This window comes from Podarcis raffonei, chromosome 6 (genome assembly GCF_027172205.1).
Source record: "Podarcis raffonei isolate rPodRaf1 chromosome 6, rPodRaf1.pri, whole genome shotgun sequence".
Classification (NCBI taxonomy): Eukaryota; Metazoa; Chordata; class Lepidosauria; order Squamata; family Lacertidae; genus Podarcis; species Podarcis raffonei.
In genome coordinates, this window is record NC_070607.1 from 76,356,793 (window position 1) to 76,371,143 (window position 14,351).

Genomic DNA, 14,351 nt, shown 5'->3' on the forward strand with positions numbered 1-14,351 from the left:
GGCAGTTTCTAATACAAGTGTATGGCAACCCTTAATGTCTGTTCACATCTTGCGACACATGAATCCAAATATAGGAACATAGGAAGTCTGACCACTGGTCCACCTAGCTCAGGTGTAGCCAATATAATGTCATCCAGGTGTGGTGGACCTCCCATTAATCCTGACCATTGGCCATACTGCTGAGACCAAAGTATGGCAGGTACCACATTGGCTATCCCTGGTCTAATTCAATATGGCCTACACTGGCAGCAGCCCTCCAGAGATTCAGGTGGGATGTCTCCCAGCTCTAAGTTAAGTTGCTAGGGGTTGAAGGTGGCACCTTTTTGCAAGCAAAGCAGAAGCTCAATGAGTGACCTATCGCCCTTCACCAAGCAGCTCACAAGCTATGCATTGTTGCTTGCCAACTACCTGACAGCTAGCCTGTTCTTCTGCTCATGGCCAGGCAGCAAAATCAGAAAGGCTGTTAAGCTCCTTGTGGCCTGCACCTGGTTTGATAGATCACCAGTGAGACAGGCCAGCCTCATTTCCGTGGGAGTTGTTGAAAGACAGCAGATAAAAATTGCATGTTTCTACCTGCTGTGTTGTTACCACTCAGCTGTTGGGTGGTGTGTGAAGTTGCTACAGATGTCCTATGAGCAATGTTGGAGAACTGAGTCAAATACACCGAGCATGTAGGGAAACCCAATTTAATAAGTTGCAAGTGGAGATAGGGAGATCGGAGTAGAGTTTCTTTCTAAGGTGTGCCAGTCACCAGGTGAAGGAAAGATGGGTGGCAAATGCAAAGGACAGCAGTAGCCTAGGAGTGAAACACTCGACTGCAGAAAGGGCTGAGCAGTTTAGAAATACTGGTGCATGATCATGACAAAATGTGGTTGTTCTCAGTGTACTCTAGCTGGGGAGAAGAATGCTTTGTTTATTGTGTGGCTGTCCTGCAGGTACTTAGTGTGTGGATAAAGAAAATAATGATGGCTTTCACAGCATTGACACTGATAAGGGTACAGGATGCTTTCTTTGCCATCCTGGCCTACTTAGCAGTTCAGGAAGGGAGAACAAGCCTCGGCTGAATTTCTTGTTAGCAGGGACTGGCTTTAGAGTTCCTGCTTTGTTTTCCGGCAGGGCACTTGTGCCTTTAATTACTAATGACAGACAGAAACCCAGCTGGTGTGTCTGTCTCTCCCTTTACTACATGGAGGTGCAATAGCGGGGAAAGCTTTCTTTGGTAGAGCTGTACTAGAAAGCAGCAATGACCTTTGTGGCTCTGAAGTTCCCTTATGAGTGTTGTTACACACAGCTTTCAGGAATTTGAATTATTGGCCTCTTCTACCAGGTAATTTTAAAATTTGGAGCCCTGGGTATTACCTCTGAAAAGTGTGTGCTCCAATGAATGTAAAGTTTCAGTGTGCTCAAGTCCAAGATAAATACTAGGTGTGTTTATCTCTGCATTTGCAGCCTGTTTGAGTCACTCTCTGTGTTATCCCTTTGATCTGCAATTCAGCTCCTGTGTAACTCTATACAAAATAAAACCACTGTGTTTCCCTATTCAGTATAACAGGAAATCTAAAAAAGGTTATATCCTTTTCTCCTTTTGGCCAAAGTAGATGAAATTTATGGGCACAGGAGCCCCTTCAAAGTGGTTTAAACATACCAAATTGCAGGGTAATTGGTCCAGGGCCTTTTTGTTGCAACATCCACTGTGGGAGGCTTGGGAGTTTGTTTCTTGCTCTCTTACCTTAAAATAATGAAGAAGCAGCCAAATGGTGTGTATTCTTGCTTGTACCTTTTTTAAAAAAAAACTTTGTAGTTTCATGTCAGCCTTTCTTTCTGGCGATTGTTTGGGAGCCAGCGTGGTGTAGTAGTTAAGAGCAGTGGACTCGTAATCTGGTGAACCAGGTTTGCTTCCCTGCTCCTCCACATGCAGCTGCTGGGTGACCTTGGGCTAGTCACACTTCTCTGAAGTCTCTCAGCCCCACTCACCTCACAGAGTATTTGTTGTGGGGGAGGAAGGGAAAGGAGATTGTTAGCCGCTTTGAGACTCCTTAAGGGAGTGAAAGGCGGGATATCAAATCCAAACTACTACTACTACTACTACTACTACTCCTACTACTCTTCTTCTTCTTCTTCTTCTTCCTCTTCTTCTTCTTCTTCTTCTTCATCATCTTCTTCTTCTTCCAATAGGCTTTACAAGCCTTCAGATAAGTTTTTACAGTTTTCTGATGGGCCTTACAATGTGTCTTGAATGCCCTCATACAGATGTAACTTTCTCTTAGTAAGATTTCATAGCCAGGTCCTATTAAAATTTAGGCCTCCTTTTGAGCCTTTTATATAGCTTAAGTTCTCGAGCCTGGATAGAGTTCTAAAGTTCGACTTCCACGAGACTCCATGACTCTGAAGGCAGATTATTTATTAATGTGATTCACTGACTTCATAGCTCTGGCTCACTGGAATCATTCCTTTCCTGTTTTATCTAAAGGTTGATACAGAACTATAGTCACTGATGAGCTCATGACAACATCATCAGCTGTCTGTGTAAAAAGTCAGAAATGCAGAAGTTTGATGTGGCTTTATTGAGAAATTACAGTGCGCCTTGGGACCTGTTATTCTGACTCCTACCACTTTCTATCTGCAGCAACAGAAGGCCTGCAGTCTCTCTGCTCCTGTGTTCTGCTCTAATGAACCACTACCATTTTTTAAGAGTGGGGTAGTTCATTGGGGTGTCTTCTAGATGATGTTGTACTCCAACTCCCATCATCTCCAGCCAATGGCCAGGAATGATGGGAATTTCAGTCTAACAACATCTGGAGAGCAATAGATTGGCAACCAGCCCCTGGTTTAAGAGTATACTCTCTACCTTTTAGCTCTTGGTGTTGGATCATGTCATTTGACAGTCTTCCCACAACCTTAGGCCTGGGATCTACCTATGGCTGAACTTGAACCTGCAGCTAGGCTTGCCAGCTTCTCAGCCGGCCACTGTAGCTGTGTCTCTTAAACTGGGTCACAACAGGAGCACGACCACCATGCAATTATATGATAAAAGATTAAGAAATGGTTCCTCAAATACATGTTTGGGTTAAAAGTGGGCCCTGGATCTGAAAAGGTTGAAGATGACTGTTCTAGAGTACTCTGCTGAAAGTTCACAAATATACCGTTCTGCCACAAATGCATGTTGCTTTCTTTATGGGTGCAAACTCCAGGCCTCTGATGGCTTTGTCCAGCATGGAGATCTGAGAAAAGAGCCCCTGCTGCTGACTTTTGCTTGTCCTGAAGTTGCTTATAACCCAGGACCCTGTCCACAACAATGTTGTGTCAACAAAGTATGATTTTACACAGTTGTGCACATGCACACTATTTATGAATGCTTTCCAAAGCTGCCCTCAAGACTTTAGGTGAACATAACTGTTGAGGACAGAGAGGGGAGCTCTAACAGTTTCTGTGCTATGGGCTGTGAGCTTGCCTGCGTAGCTGCCAATTAAATTGCACCAAAGAATGCTCAGCTCAGCAGGTTACTGTGGCAAGGGGACTGTCTCATGACCTTCTCTCGGCTCTGAACAGCATGGAGCTGACAGAGGCAATGAAGTTTCCAGAGTCAGCCAGGGCCCCTTCCCCCTGCCTCTCTAGGAATCACTTTATCCTTGATATTTGCAGGATAGGAAAGGTAAACACCTGCAGCTCTTCTGCTGTCTGCTTAGAAAGAGAAGCCTGGTCCTCATGCTGGCTCAGTTTGGCTCAGTGTAGATTCCAGAGGGCCTTATGAAATGTTTGGGAGCAAGATCGGCTCTCTCAAATTGCTCAGCAGAGGTGGGTTTCTTTCTAGGGAGGGAGGCAATGTGAAACTGCCCCAAATTTGCTGGGTAAGAAGCAGCTTACTTTGCTGTGTGTGTGTGTGTGTGTGTGTTTGAGATGCTCTTCATATGGCTGTGGGCATTTCCATGGGTTCGTGGATTTTGTGTGTGTTCACATACAGTAATTGTATAATAGTTGCAGTGGAGCATTCTTTCCCCAATAACGGATCACTGTTGTAGGTAAATGGTGTTTTTTAAGGATACAAAAGTTTTGCTGCTGGAGGGTGTCTTTCTGCTTGCTGTGGCTATTGCATTCTGAAGTGCTGCATATACTTAATTCATGGTAGCATTAAGGAGAAAGATCCCCAAGTGCAAGCATTTGGCTGATAGAATGACCGCCTCTTCTCCCCCTGAATTCTGTCCTGGGGTTCTCTCGACCCTCCCAAGTAAGCCCCACCTAGCTTGGTTGGACTCTTGCATGTCTTACTTCTTGAGACACGCATTTAGGGTAACACTAGGACACTCTGTATTTTTTCAGGACACAAGTCATGTGCCCAGCACTTTGTGTTAGCACTCATGTAAGCTCCTGCACAAAAATAGAGGTCAGGGATGGAGCAATTGGGTACCAAGGACATAGCCAAGGCGAGGCAGGGGGGCTACTGCCCCCAATCAATAAAAATGCATAGCAAATTGAGGTTCTGCCCCCCAACAGAAATCCTGGCCACGCCCATGACAGGCACAATCCCAATTTCTCCTTTCTCCTTGACCATTTCGAAACACTTTGGACATCAGACCCAGGCTCTATGTAGTGTAATGGAGCAGTGTTCATTTTTAAATATTATGGGACAATGTGGATAACAAATACCCTCTTTTTCTTTACATTAGTACATTGCCGACTGTGGCTGAACAAATGAGCACAGCACACAGGATGTTACAAAATACACACTTGTTCTTATTTTCTTTTATGAAATGTTGCAGGGTTGAAAAGTCTAAATGAGCACTGCTAAATGACATTGTGTACCAAATAAATCAAGTCCCTGTGATGTTACTTCCTCCCCAGTGACCATTTATAGATTGTCAAGTGAGAGCCATTTGAAAAAGATGAACTCACGAAAGGGGCAGAAACACACAGAGACATTATTTAGAGTTTGCTTTCAATGAGGCTCTTTAATAAGAAATGGAAATGTCAGGACCTTGGTGTCCATTAGTAACTGTTGGGGGAATAAACTGCTGCCAGATGACATCCTTGAGAATTAGTCATAGAATCGCAGAGTTGAAGGAAACCTCAAAGGTCATCTAGTTTTCCACAATGCAGGAAATGCGCTGCTCCAGCATTCCTGGTAGGTAACTATTCAGCCTTTTGGCAAACGGTCTTGACTTGCTCTGTGTTATCACGCCTTTAATGGCTGCTTTGTTGTAGTATATCTCATCGTGAGGAAAAGGTTGTGTGCGCAAGTGGGTGACCTGAGACCCAAGGATTTGAATGAAGATGAATATTGCATCTTTGATGTACAAGTAGCACTACGCTTAATTTGACTGTGCCAGTTCCTATGAAATAATTCCATGCGGCCACTTCATACCAAAAAGAAAGTAAGCCATTTCACACACTGAAGGATAACTGAAGTATTTTTGAACTGCGATTGGATGTTGAGTTATTAAATCAGTTGCCAAGATGATTCTATTCCTACATGATGCCTTATTTTAGCACTGGATTATTATTTTAATTGTACATCTTATTACCTATTAATTGGGAGTGGTGGTTTACCTTAATGTTTCCGCATGAATTGGCAGTGGTAACTCTCTGGTTCCATTTGTGGGCAACTTCCTATGTACCAGTGACTTTTATGCTACCATCTCTCTTCACTAGTTCCCCCATTCATTTTTAGATGAAATTAAATTGTTGTAGATGGCTGCTCATATCAGAGAGAGCATTATGTTGCCTGTGTAATGGGTGCCTGGAGTAAGAGTGGTGGTGGGCTGACTTACTCCTGATTCTACAGGGAGCCCCATGGAGGATGCCACATATTTTCTTGCCCCTTAGCTCTTCCACAGTCAAGGTCAAAGAAGTTCTTTGTCCATTTTGTTATAGACTGTAATAACGACTACGGCTTCTGCCTATGCTGTCCATTATGTGTTTTATGTAAAATAAGCTTGTAATGACATCTTCAGTGTAAGAAGAGTGCATCATGATTACTTAATTTGCGTAGGTGTGTAGTGTACTGGCACAGCCAAGGGGCATCAGTGCATGGTTACTATAGACATCTGAAGTCTTCTTAATAACTCCTCGTGACTTAATTACAAGGTTCAAAGCCTTTCCCATGAATAACGCGAGTGCACACCGGGTGACTCATATAAAAAACAAAGTTGTAACGTTGATCAACACTGGAATTGCTCACTCTGCCGAGGTGCAAGTTTCTTCAAGTATTCTATATTTTCTGATCTTAATTTCTTGGATGTCAAGGATGGAAACTAAGCTAATGAGCAAGGCTGTCAGATTGGTTGAATTGAATGGATTAATATATATATATAATTTAATTGACTAGAAAGGTGCCCTTGATTAAAATTTCACAAACATTAAAAAAATTAGAAGGCCAAAGGGCATTTCCCCTTTCTCTTGCATAGGTGGACGTGCCTTTTCCTGCGATACCTGCTATGACATTTGTGTGCATCCTCTAAAATCAAATTGTGCTGCTTCAGAACCAATGTTTTACCTATATGTAAATTTCATCTATAAAACTGATTTATCAGCTAAAACCCATATAATTAATTGGCTGGCGAAACAGTTGCTGAATGTTCATTTCTGTGGTGTCTGTTAAAAATCTCATGCTTAGAGATAGGGCATTAGATCTAGGCAGAAAATAGAAGCTAGCAAAGGTATATCAGTCCACTACCCCTAGCCAATGAATCTTCTCTTTGTTGAGTAGCAGGCATGCTGATTCTCCTTAGGGAGCAAAGGGCCACACAAGTGGTTCTAATTCTGTCTCCTTCCATTGCAATGCTTCAGAGACACCTAGGAATATTAGTTAGGGACACATGTATTATTTCTAACCCACTTGCTGGTCCTGTATCCTGAAAGCAGATCGAGACATTACAAGGGAAGCACAAGATTCCGAAACTTGAGTTTGCCTCTTAACACCAAAATGTTTGTGGGAGATACTTGCATGGGAGAATTGAGTAAGAGCGGGTGCTTAGATGTTCTCCTACCTAGTCATTCTGATCATTTGTATTAGTCTATAAATAGTGTTTAGTTCCATTGTTATTGGCCATCGTGTTGTGTTATATTGTTCAGCTAGTCATTCTACCCAGCAGGTGTGGCCCAACTGGATTTAAACCTCTCTACACACCCAATGGCTCTTAAAATGGAAAACTAGCCTGTCCGGGAAGATGGCTTTGGGGAAATTATTTTGGTTTCTCTATGATAGTCATGTATCTGTTGGCTCTGTGGCATTTGCAACCTCTTGTTTTCAGGAAGGCATTATTCATATGTCACTGATGATATCCTTCTTACCAGCTGAATCTCCTAGTTATCTTGGGTGACACAGAACCCTGGAATCAGTAACTTCCGATGTGTAAAATCATCCACCATGCATTCCGTAGAATGAGTTTAGGAAGCAGGAAAGCCTAATATGTTTGCTTTCATTGGTGGTGTCCTTAGGCTTCAGGAGTCATATCACAATGGCTGACTAGAGATGACTGTTTGCCAAGTGGTAACTGCCCACACTGCAAACTTTATAAAATTAGAGCTGGGACGTGGCTGAACTTCCAGATCCTTCTCAGAACAGATAGTAACATATAGAACACAAAGTAGTCCAGAAATGGCATAACACCTCCTTTGGATTAAAGGTGCCATATACTAAAAGTTGCTGACCTTTTTGGATCTGTGGGTACATTTTGAATTTTGGAAGAGTGCTGGGGGTGCCAGTCCTAAAATGGCTGCCATGGGGGTAAAGCATAACCCAAAATTGGCTGTTATGGAGAGCACAGCATAACACAAAATTAGAGAGGCAACTATCCCTGACAACTTCATCCTTGCCATAGGAAGTCAGTTATGCCCTGATTGTGGGAGATTACAGAATACAGATTATTCCCATCCTCTCCCTCTCGCTCTCCCGCTCTCTCTGTGATGGTGTTACTGTCTAATAACAGGGAGCATTCCTTAGTACCAGGAAAAATATACATCACTGTCACTCTCATGTCACATCAATTAGTTAGAAGGTATGTGCACATTTTGCCCCATAGCTTGCTTTCTAGGAGGCTAGAGACAAAGGGCTTATCCACACTTACCTTCTGCCTCGCTCTTTCCTGGCAGAGGTCTGCACTGAAAAGCTCTGTGTCTGAGGGCATTGTTTGTTTGTTTTTTGCCCCAGAGCTTTCCCTGCAAAAACCCTCTCTTTATTGCTCGGAGCAAACGTCAATTCAAGTTTTCCACAAATTGCCGTTTGCTCTGATTGAGCTTTAAAGAGCAGGATTTCACAGGGAGAGCTCCCAAGAAAAGGGTGGACAGACACAGACCTTTGAAGTGTGGACCGTGCCTGGAAAGAACAGAGGAAGGGTAAGTGTGGAGAAGCCATTACTTCTTTTTCTTAAAATGGAAGCTGAGTGTCTGTGGGACCTGCCCAGTGATATCAATGGAAGCATTCCTAGATAACATCCATGGGTTGGGGACCCTGTATTACATGATTATTCGAAAACTTTTAAAAATCTGTCTCTTCCTCCTTTCTGTTTGTAGTCTCGGACAATGAACTATGTGGGGCAGCTCGCTGAAACGGTGTTTGGCACTGTGAAGGAGCTGTATAAGGGCCTGAACCCAGCCACCCTGACAGGCTGCATTGATGTCATTGTGGTGAGGCAACCAGATGGCTCCTTCCTCTGTTCACCTTTCCATGTGCGCTTTGGGAAGCTGCGTGTTCTGCATTCCAGTGAGAAAGTGGTAAGTGACACTCGATGTGTGTTGACAAGGACTAATATGCTTGAAGATCAAGGAGGTCAAATGTGGAAACTACCAAATTCCACCACGATCGACAATTCTCACAAAGTTACGCTTAGTAACCTTAATGTTGCAGGATGTGGGTTATGGATTATTGCTGGGAAGTTGATTTTGTTTTTGGCATCTACTAACAACTTTTTAGTCCCAGCAAGGCTATCCAGGCAGGTGATTTTAGCAGCTGTGAGTGTTTTTAAATTACTAATTTTATTTTGTATGTATTTTTTTAGCTCTTTAAAATATTTGCTTTTTATTGGTATTTTAAATGTGTGTTTTAGACAGCATTGCAAACCACTTAGATGTATATATCACTTATTATTTGGCTAAATAAAAAAATGAGTAACTTGTGTGGGGGATGCCCATTCATACAGTCTTCTCAGCACAAAACCATATGGATTACTGGTCTTGTGACATTTGAGCAAATTTAGTAATCTGTGTACAGTACTGCCATGCTAAAAAGATTGTATGAATGGGCCATACTTTTCAAGTGCCATTCAGAACTTCAGACTTATCTCACATTATAGATTGACTATTGGTTAAAAATTCTCTAAACATGCCTGCCAAATAGGAAAGAGTTGAACTTCCATTAACCCTTGAGCCCAAATTTGTTGCCTGTCCAGTCGTCTCCTGTGAGACATATAAAGGTAAAGGCACCCCTGCCCATACGGGCCAGTCTTGACAGACTCTAGGGTTGTGCGCTCATCTTAGTCTAGAGGCCGGGAGCCAGCGCTGTCCGCAGACACTTCCGGGTCACGTGGCCAGCGTGACAAGCTGCATCTGGCGAGCCAGCGCAGCACATGGAACACCGTTTACCTTCCTGCTAGTAAACGGTCCCTATTTATCTACTTGCACCCGGGGGTGCTTTCGAACTGCTAGGTTGGCAGGCGCTGGGACCGAAAGACGGGAGCACACCCCGCCGCGGGGATTCGAACTGCCGACCTTTCGATCGGCAAGTCCTAAGCGCTGAGGCTTTAACCCACAGCGCCACCCGCGTCCCCTGTGAGACATATGGGAAGCCACAAAAGCACAATCTAGAAACACACTGGTCCAAGGTCACATTGGCTCAAACAACATAACCAGTACACTTCCGAGCACAATTCAAAGTGTTGGTGCTGACCTTTAAAGCCCCAAACAGCCTCGGCCCAGTATACCTGAAGGAGTGTCTCCACCCCTATCGTTCTGCCTGGACACTAAGGACCTGCTCCGAGGGCATTCTGGCAGTTCCCTCCCTGCAAGAAGTGAAGTTACAGGGAACCAGGCAGAGGGCCTTCTCGGTAGTGGCGCCTGCCCTGTGGAATGCCCTCCCATCAGATGTCAAGGAAATAAACAATTATCCGACTTTTAGAAGACATCTGAAGCCAGCCCTGTTTAGGGAAGTTTTTAATGTCTGAAGTTTTATTCTGTTTTTAATGTTCTGTTGAAAGCTGCCCAGAGTGACTGGGGAAACCCAGCCAGATGGGTGGTGTAGAAATAATAAATTATTATTATTATTATTATTATTATTATTATTATTATTATTATTTATTATTATTATTTATTATTATTATTTATTATTATTATTATTTATTATTATCAGTTTTACAGTGGAGGTGGGTACTTGTCATGCATCCTGCTGAGGGCCATTTTTGAATTGGACCTGTGTTCTGCACAGTACAGCCAAGTGATCCGTATTGCACAAAGATGTGCCTGCTATGTGGGGAGACGAGCTTGTTTGTTGCTTTATCTCATGCCACATTGTTCCTGACCTTTTAAAAATATATATACACACAATGAGGTACAACATGTACTTCAACCTTTCCACTGGCTTCCTGCAATTTCAAATCTGCTATGCTCATTCGTGACGATGGGGTTTAAGTGAAGCATAATATTTATGAAAGGAAATGTGACTAAGTGTATTTTCTCCCTTGTCTCTGACCAAAGTCCTGTTAATGTAGTGGGTGGGGGACAAAATGGAAGTATGGGCCGCTAAAGAGGGTTCATGATGGAGAAAGGCTAGTTTTATGGCATGGAGAGATGAGGTGCTTTCTTGGACGCTAGAGGCAGTTGTCCATTTGGAAAGCAAGCCCCCATTTAAATTAGAATTATATCACTGGAATGTGCTGTGTCAAAAGTTCTCACAGTAAAACCAGGCCTGCAGCCAGGCTGATCTTTTTTAGAAAAAGAAAAAAAAAACAGGCCGGACTGTTTTTCTTTCACTTAGCCTGAAAAAGTCTAGCATGTACAATTATGAATTTGCATGTGTTTCGACTGAGATTATAAACTAAGCAGTGCCTAGTTTAATTTTATTCTCTTGCTATAAAAAGCAGCGACTCATATCAAAGTTAGTGAGGTAACATTAAACGATTCCATGCTGTGCTGTTTCTGCACTAATCTAATATGTGTTTATGAATAACCTGCATGAAAATTCATTTTTAGAAATGAAAAATGAAAATGTTCATCAACATCTATCAAAATACAAATTTCTCTGTTGTATCGTCTTTCAAAATGTGCATTTTAAAATGATTTTTAATGCGTTTGTTAATTAACTGCACTATATTTGCATGTCATCCCAATGCATAAAGTTCCCTGTGTGGTTTATTTTATTGTTTTTTGAGCTGAAGCACTGGAATATTTTGGAAGTGTGAAAGGCAGGGAAAACTATTCCTCACAATGCTGATGAGGTCAGCTTGGTCTTGGAATTCACAAAGATCAAATTCCTCATACATCTCTAAGTCCCAGATATGGAAAGCGGTTAGAATGCTTTTTGTGTTAACTTCACTGTTGCTTTCTAGGCTATAAACAATTAACCCTCTTTTTTTAGGTTGACATTGAAATTAATGGCGAGCCAGTCAATCTGCATATGAAGCTGGGTGACAATGGAGAAGCCTTTTTTGTCCAGGAGTCAGAGGAACGGAAGGTGGGAAGATATTAACATTCGAAAAGACATTAAAAACCACCCCTCAACTTTTCAGCTTCCAAATAGACTACACTGAAGGCTCTTTTGCCTTACTTCTCACTCCTGAAGTCCTCACCACTGGTTTTAGGGTAGTGCAGGTGGTTCTCCTGCACGGGGCAACAAGCAGAGGGCGCACAAAATTGAGAAGATCCATTCAGAGGTGTCATTTTTTTTGCCTCACACAGAGCACCATATGACAAAAAGATTACCCAAGTCCTTGGCCATGCCTCTCAACAATCTGGATAAATTCCTCCTGATAAATTCCACCTATATCTCAGACCATAATCCACTGGATTTCTTGTCTTGCTTTTAATTTTTTTTGCTAGTCCAGTGCTTGGCCCTTTCTTGGGTCACATTGAAAACACATTGCTTTCCCTCCCCCAAAGGATCCTGGGAACTTTACCCATCAGAGTTACAATTCCTCTAACAAATTACATTTTGGGGGGAAGCAAATTTTCGGGTGTGATCTTGGTAACCTTCTGCGACAGGGCTTTTCTGTTCTCTTCCTCGAAACCACTACAATGTGTGTGAAGTTGGTACTGAGAAGGCCCTGATTCTCTGGAGCATAGTAAATCAAGACCATCTGCATATATTTTCTCATTTTAAATATATTTTGTCTGTTTTGGCTAGTTTCTGAAGCTCTGTTCTCTTGAAATCGGACAACTCTATCTGCCTTTTGAGACTTTGCCAGGCACTTCTTCTGGCTCATTCAACAAGAAGTGATCACATTTCAATAGATGTCCAAAACTTTGTATGAAAGAGAAGCTTCTCTTCAGGGGAAAAAGTTCATGAGAAAAAAGTTCATCTATTAAATGGATCCTCAGAGAAACATGCTCTGAAGCCCATCATAATTCTCTACTGAAATTTTCTGGGTGCCAAATTCAGACTTTGTGGCACTGTGTACAGTAGGCTTCCTGTATTTCTCAGCTGACTCAGAGAGGTGGAGCAGCTGATAAAACATTTTATAGATGTCTTTCAGCTGTTCATTACCAACAATGTAAACTAGGGGGGCAGCTTTCAAGCAATGACCCACCCCCATGTATGTTCATTGTCCCCTAATGAATACATGAAAAAAGTTGGAGTTATCCTCTTTTTTCTCTCTCCACACTCTATTCATTTGCTATCCTCACTACCTGTTTCTATATCCTGGGCTTTTCCCATTCTCTGGCAGTAATAGTACTCCAAGAATTTGGTCCTATAACAGTGGACAAAAACGAAGGGCCTTTCTTAAAATGCCCCTGCCTTTTCATCGCTAACTTCCCATCATGCCAAAGTTCGCCATAACAAATGAGAGAAGCAATTCTTACTTAATAGCCTGTGCACCTCAATCCCTGGGATGAAGCAAGGAATGGGATTCCAAATTCTTCTTGCACTGGTCTCCCAGATAGATCATAAAGCCTGCTAATCCTTTGCATTTGACACTGAGGGCTCATCCAGTCTTTCTTTTGCACTGTGCTTTCCAGGTCTGTGTCCAAGTGGGCTGTTTTTTGTTTTTTTGTCTTTGTCCTTACACCTTTCCCTGGGAAAACCTGCTGATTACCACTGAATCAGAACAATCAGGGGTTTTGCAGATTGACACTTGTTCCAATTCAGAGGTTGTTGTTGTTGTTTAGTCATTTAATCGTGTCCGACTCTTCGTGACTCCATGGACCAGAGCACACCAGGCACTCCTGTCTTCCACTGCCTCCCGCAGTTTGGTCAAACTCATGTTGGTAGCTTTGAGAACACTGTCCAGCCATCTTGTCCTCTGTCGTCCCCTTCTCCTTGTGCCCTCAATCTTTCCCAACATCAGGGTCTTTTCCAGGGCATCTTCTCTTCTCATGAGGTGGCCAAGCCTCAGCTTCAGGATCTGTCCTTCCAGTGAGCACTCGGGGCTGATTTCCTTCAGAATGGATAGGTTTGATCTTCTTGCAGTCCATGGGACTCTCAAGAGTCTCCTCCAGCACCATAATTCAAAAGCATCAATTCTTTGGCAATTAGCCTTCTTTGTGGTCCAGCTCTCACTTCCGTACATCACTACTGGGAAAACCATAGCTTTAACTATATGGACCTTTGTTCAGATATGCGCTTGGAAAAACACTGGAAAGCACAGCACAAAAGAAAGTCAGGATGAGCCCTAACACATAAATTTACAATTTTATCCAAGGTTTATCTTTGTTTGTTTCTATGGATTTATACCCAGCATTGAATGAAATGATCCCCGAGGTATATTACAAGAGATTGCAATAACAGATGCACATCAATAGCCCTTACTCCTCAAGTCAATACATGGGGTCCTGAGTTTTCTTCATTTCTACTGCATAGTCACAGAGCAACATATCATTAAATACAAGTGTTCTTTCTGGTGGGGAGGAGTGGGGGAGAAGGCTCCCTACAGCTATTCTTTCATTGGCTGATGAGGCATGGAGCCAGGCTGTTCTTCCCCTTGCTGTGATGATTGTTTCCTGGGAGGGAGGAGTTTCAACCTCCCAGCATTCCTTTGTCTCCTGACCAGTTGCAGAGGCCACAGTGCACTCTCCTTCCGTTTGCCATTCCAGGTATTGATTTGCCTGGTTTTATAGTAGCCACAAGGAACCTGTGGCCCTGCAGATGCTGCTGAACTACAACTCCCAGCACTCCTGACTGGGGTTGATGGGGAGTGAAGTTCTACAAC

The 14,351-nt window shown here is 42.9% G+C and overlaps 1 protein-coding gene across 2 annotated transcripts in view; it reads left to right on the forward strand.

Annotated features, from left to right (window-relative positions):
- The window catches only part of LPIN3 (lipin 3), a 39,436-nt gene that overhangs the window by 1,403 nt on the left and 23,682 nt on the right, over positions 1-14,351 (forward strand). For both annotated transcript variants that reach the window (XM_053394068.1, XM_053394069.1), the window contains exons 2-3: positions 8,509-8,709; positions 11,564-11,659. In XM_053394068.1, coding sequence (XP_053250043.1) covers positions 8,518-8,709; positions 11,564-11,659 — 288 coding nt within the window. In that variant the 5' untranslated portion in view covers positions 8,509-8,517. The remainder of the gene's footprint in view (positions 1-8,508; positions 8,710-11,563; positions 11,660-14,351) is intronic.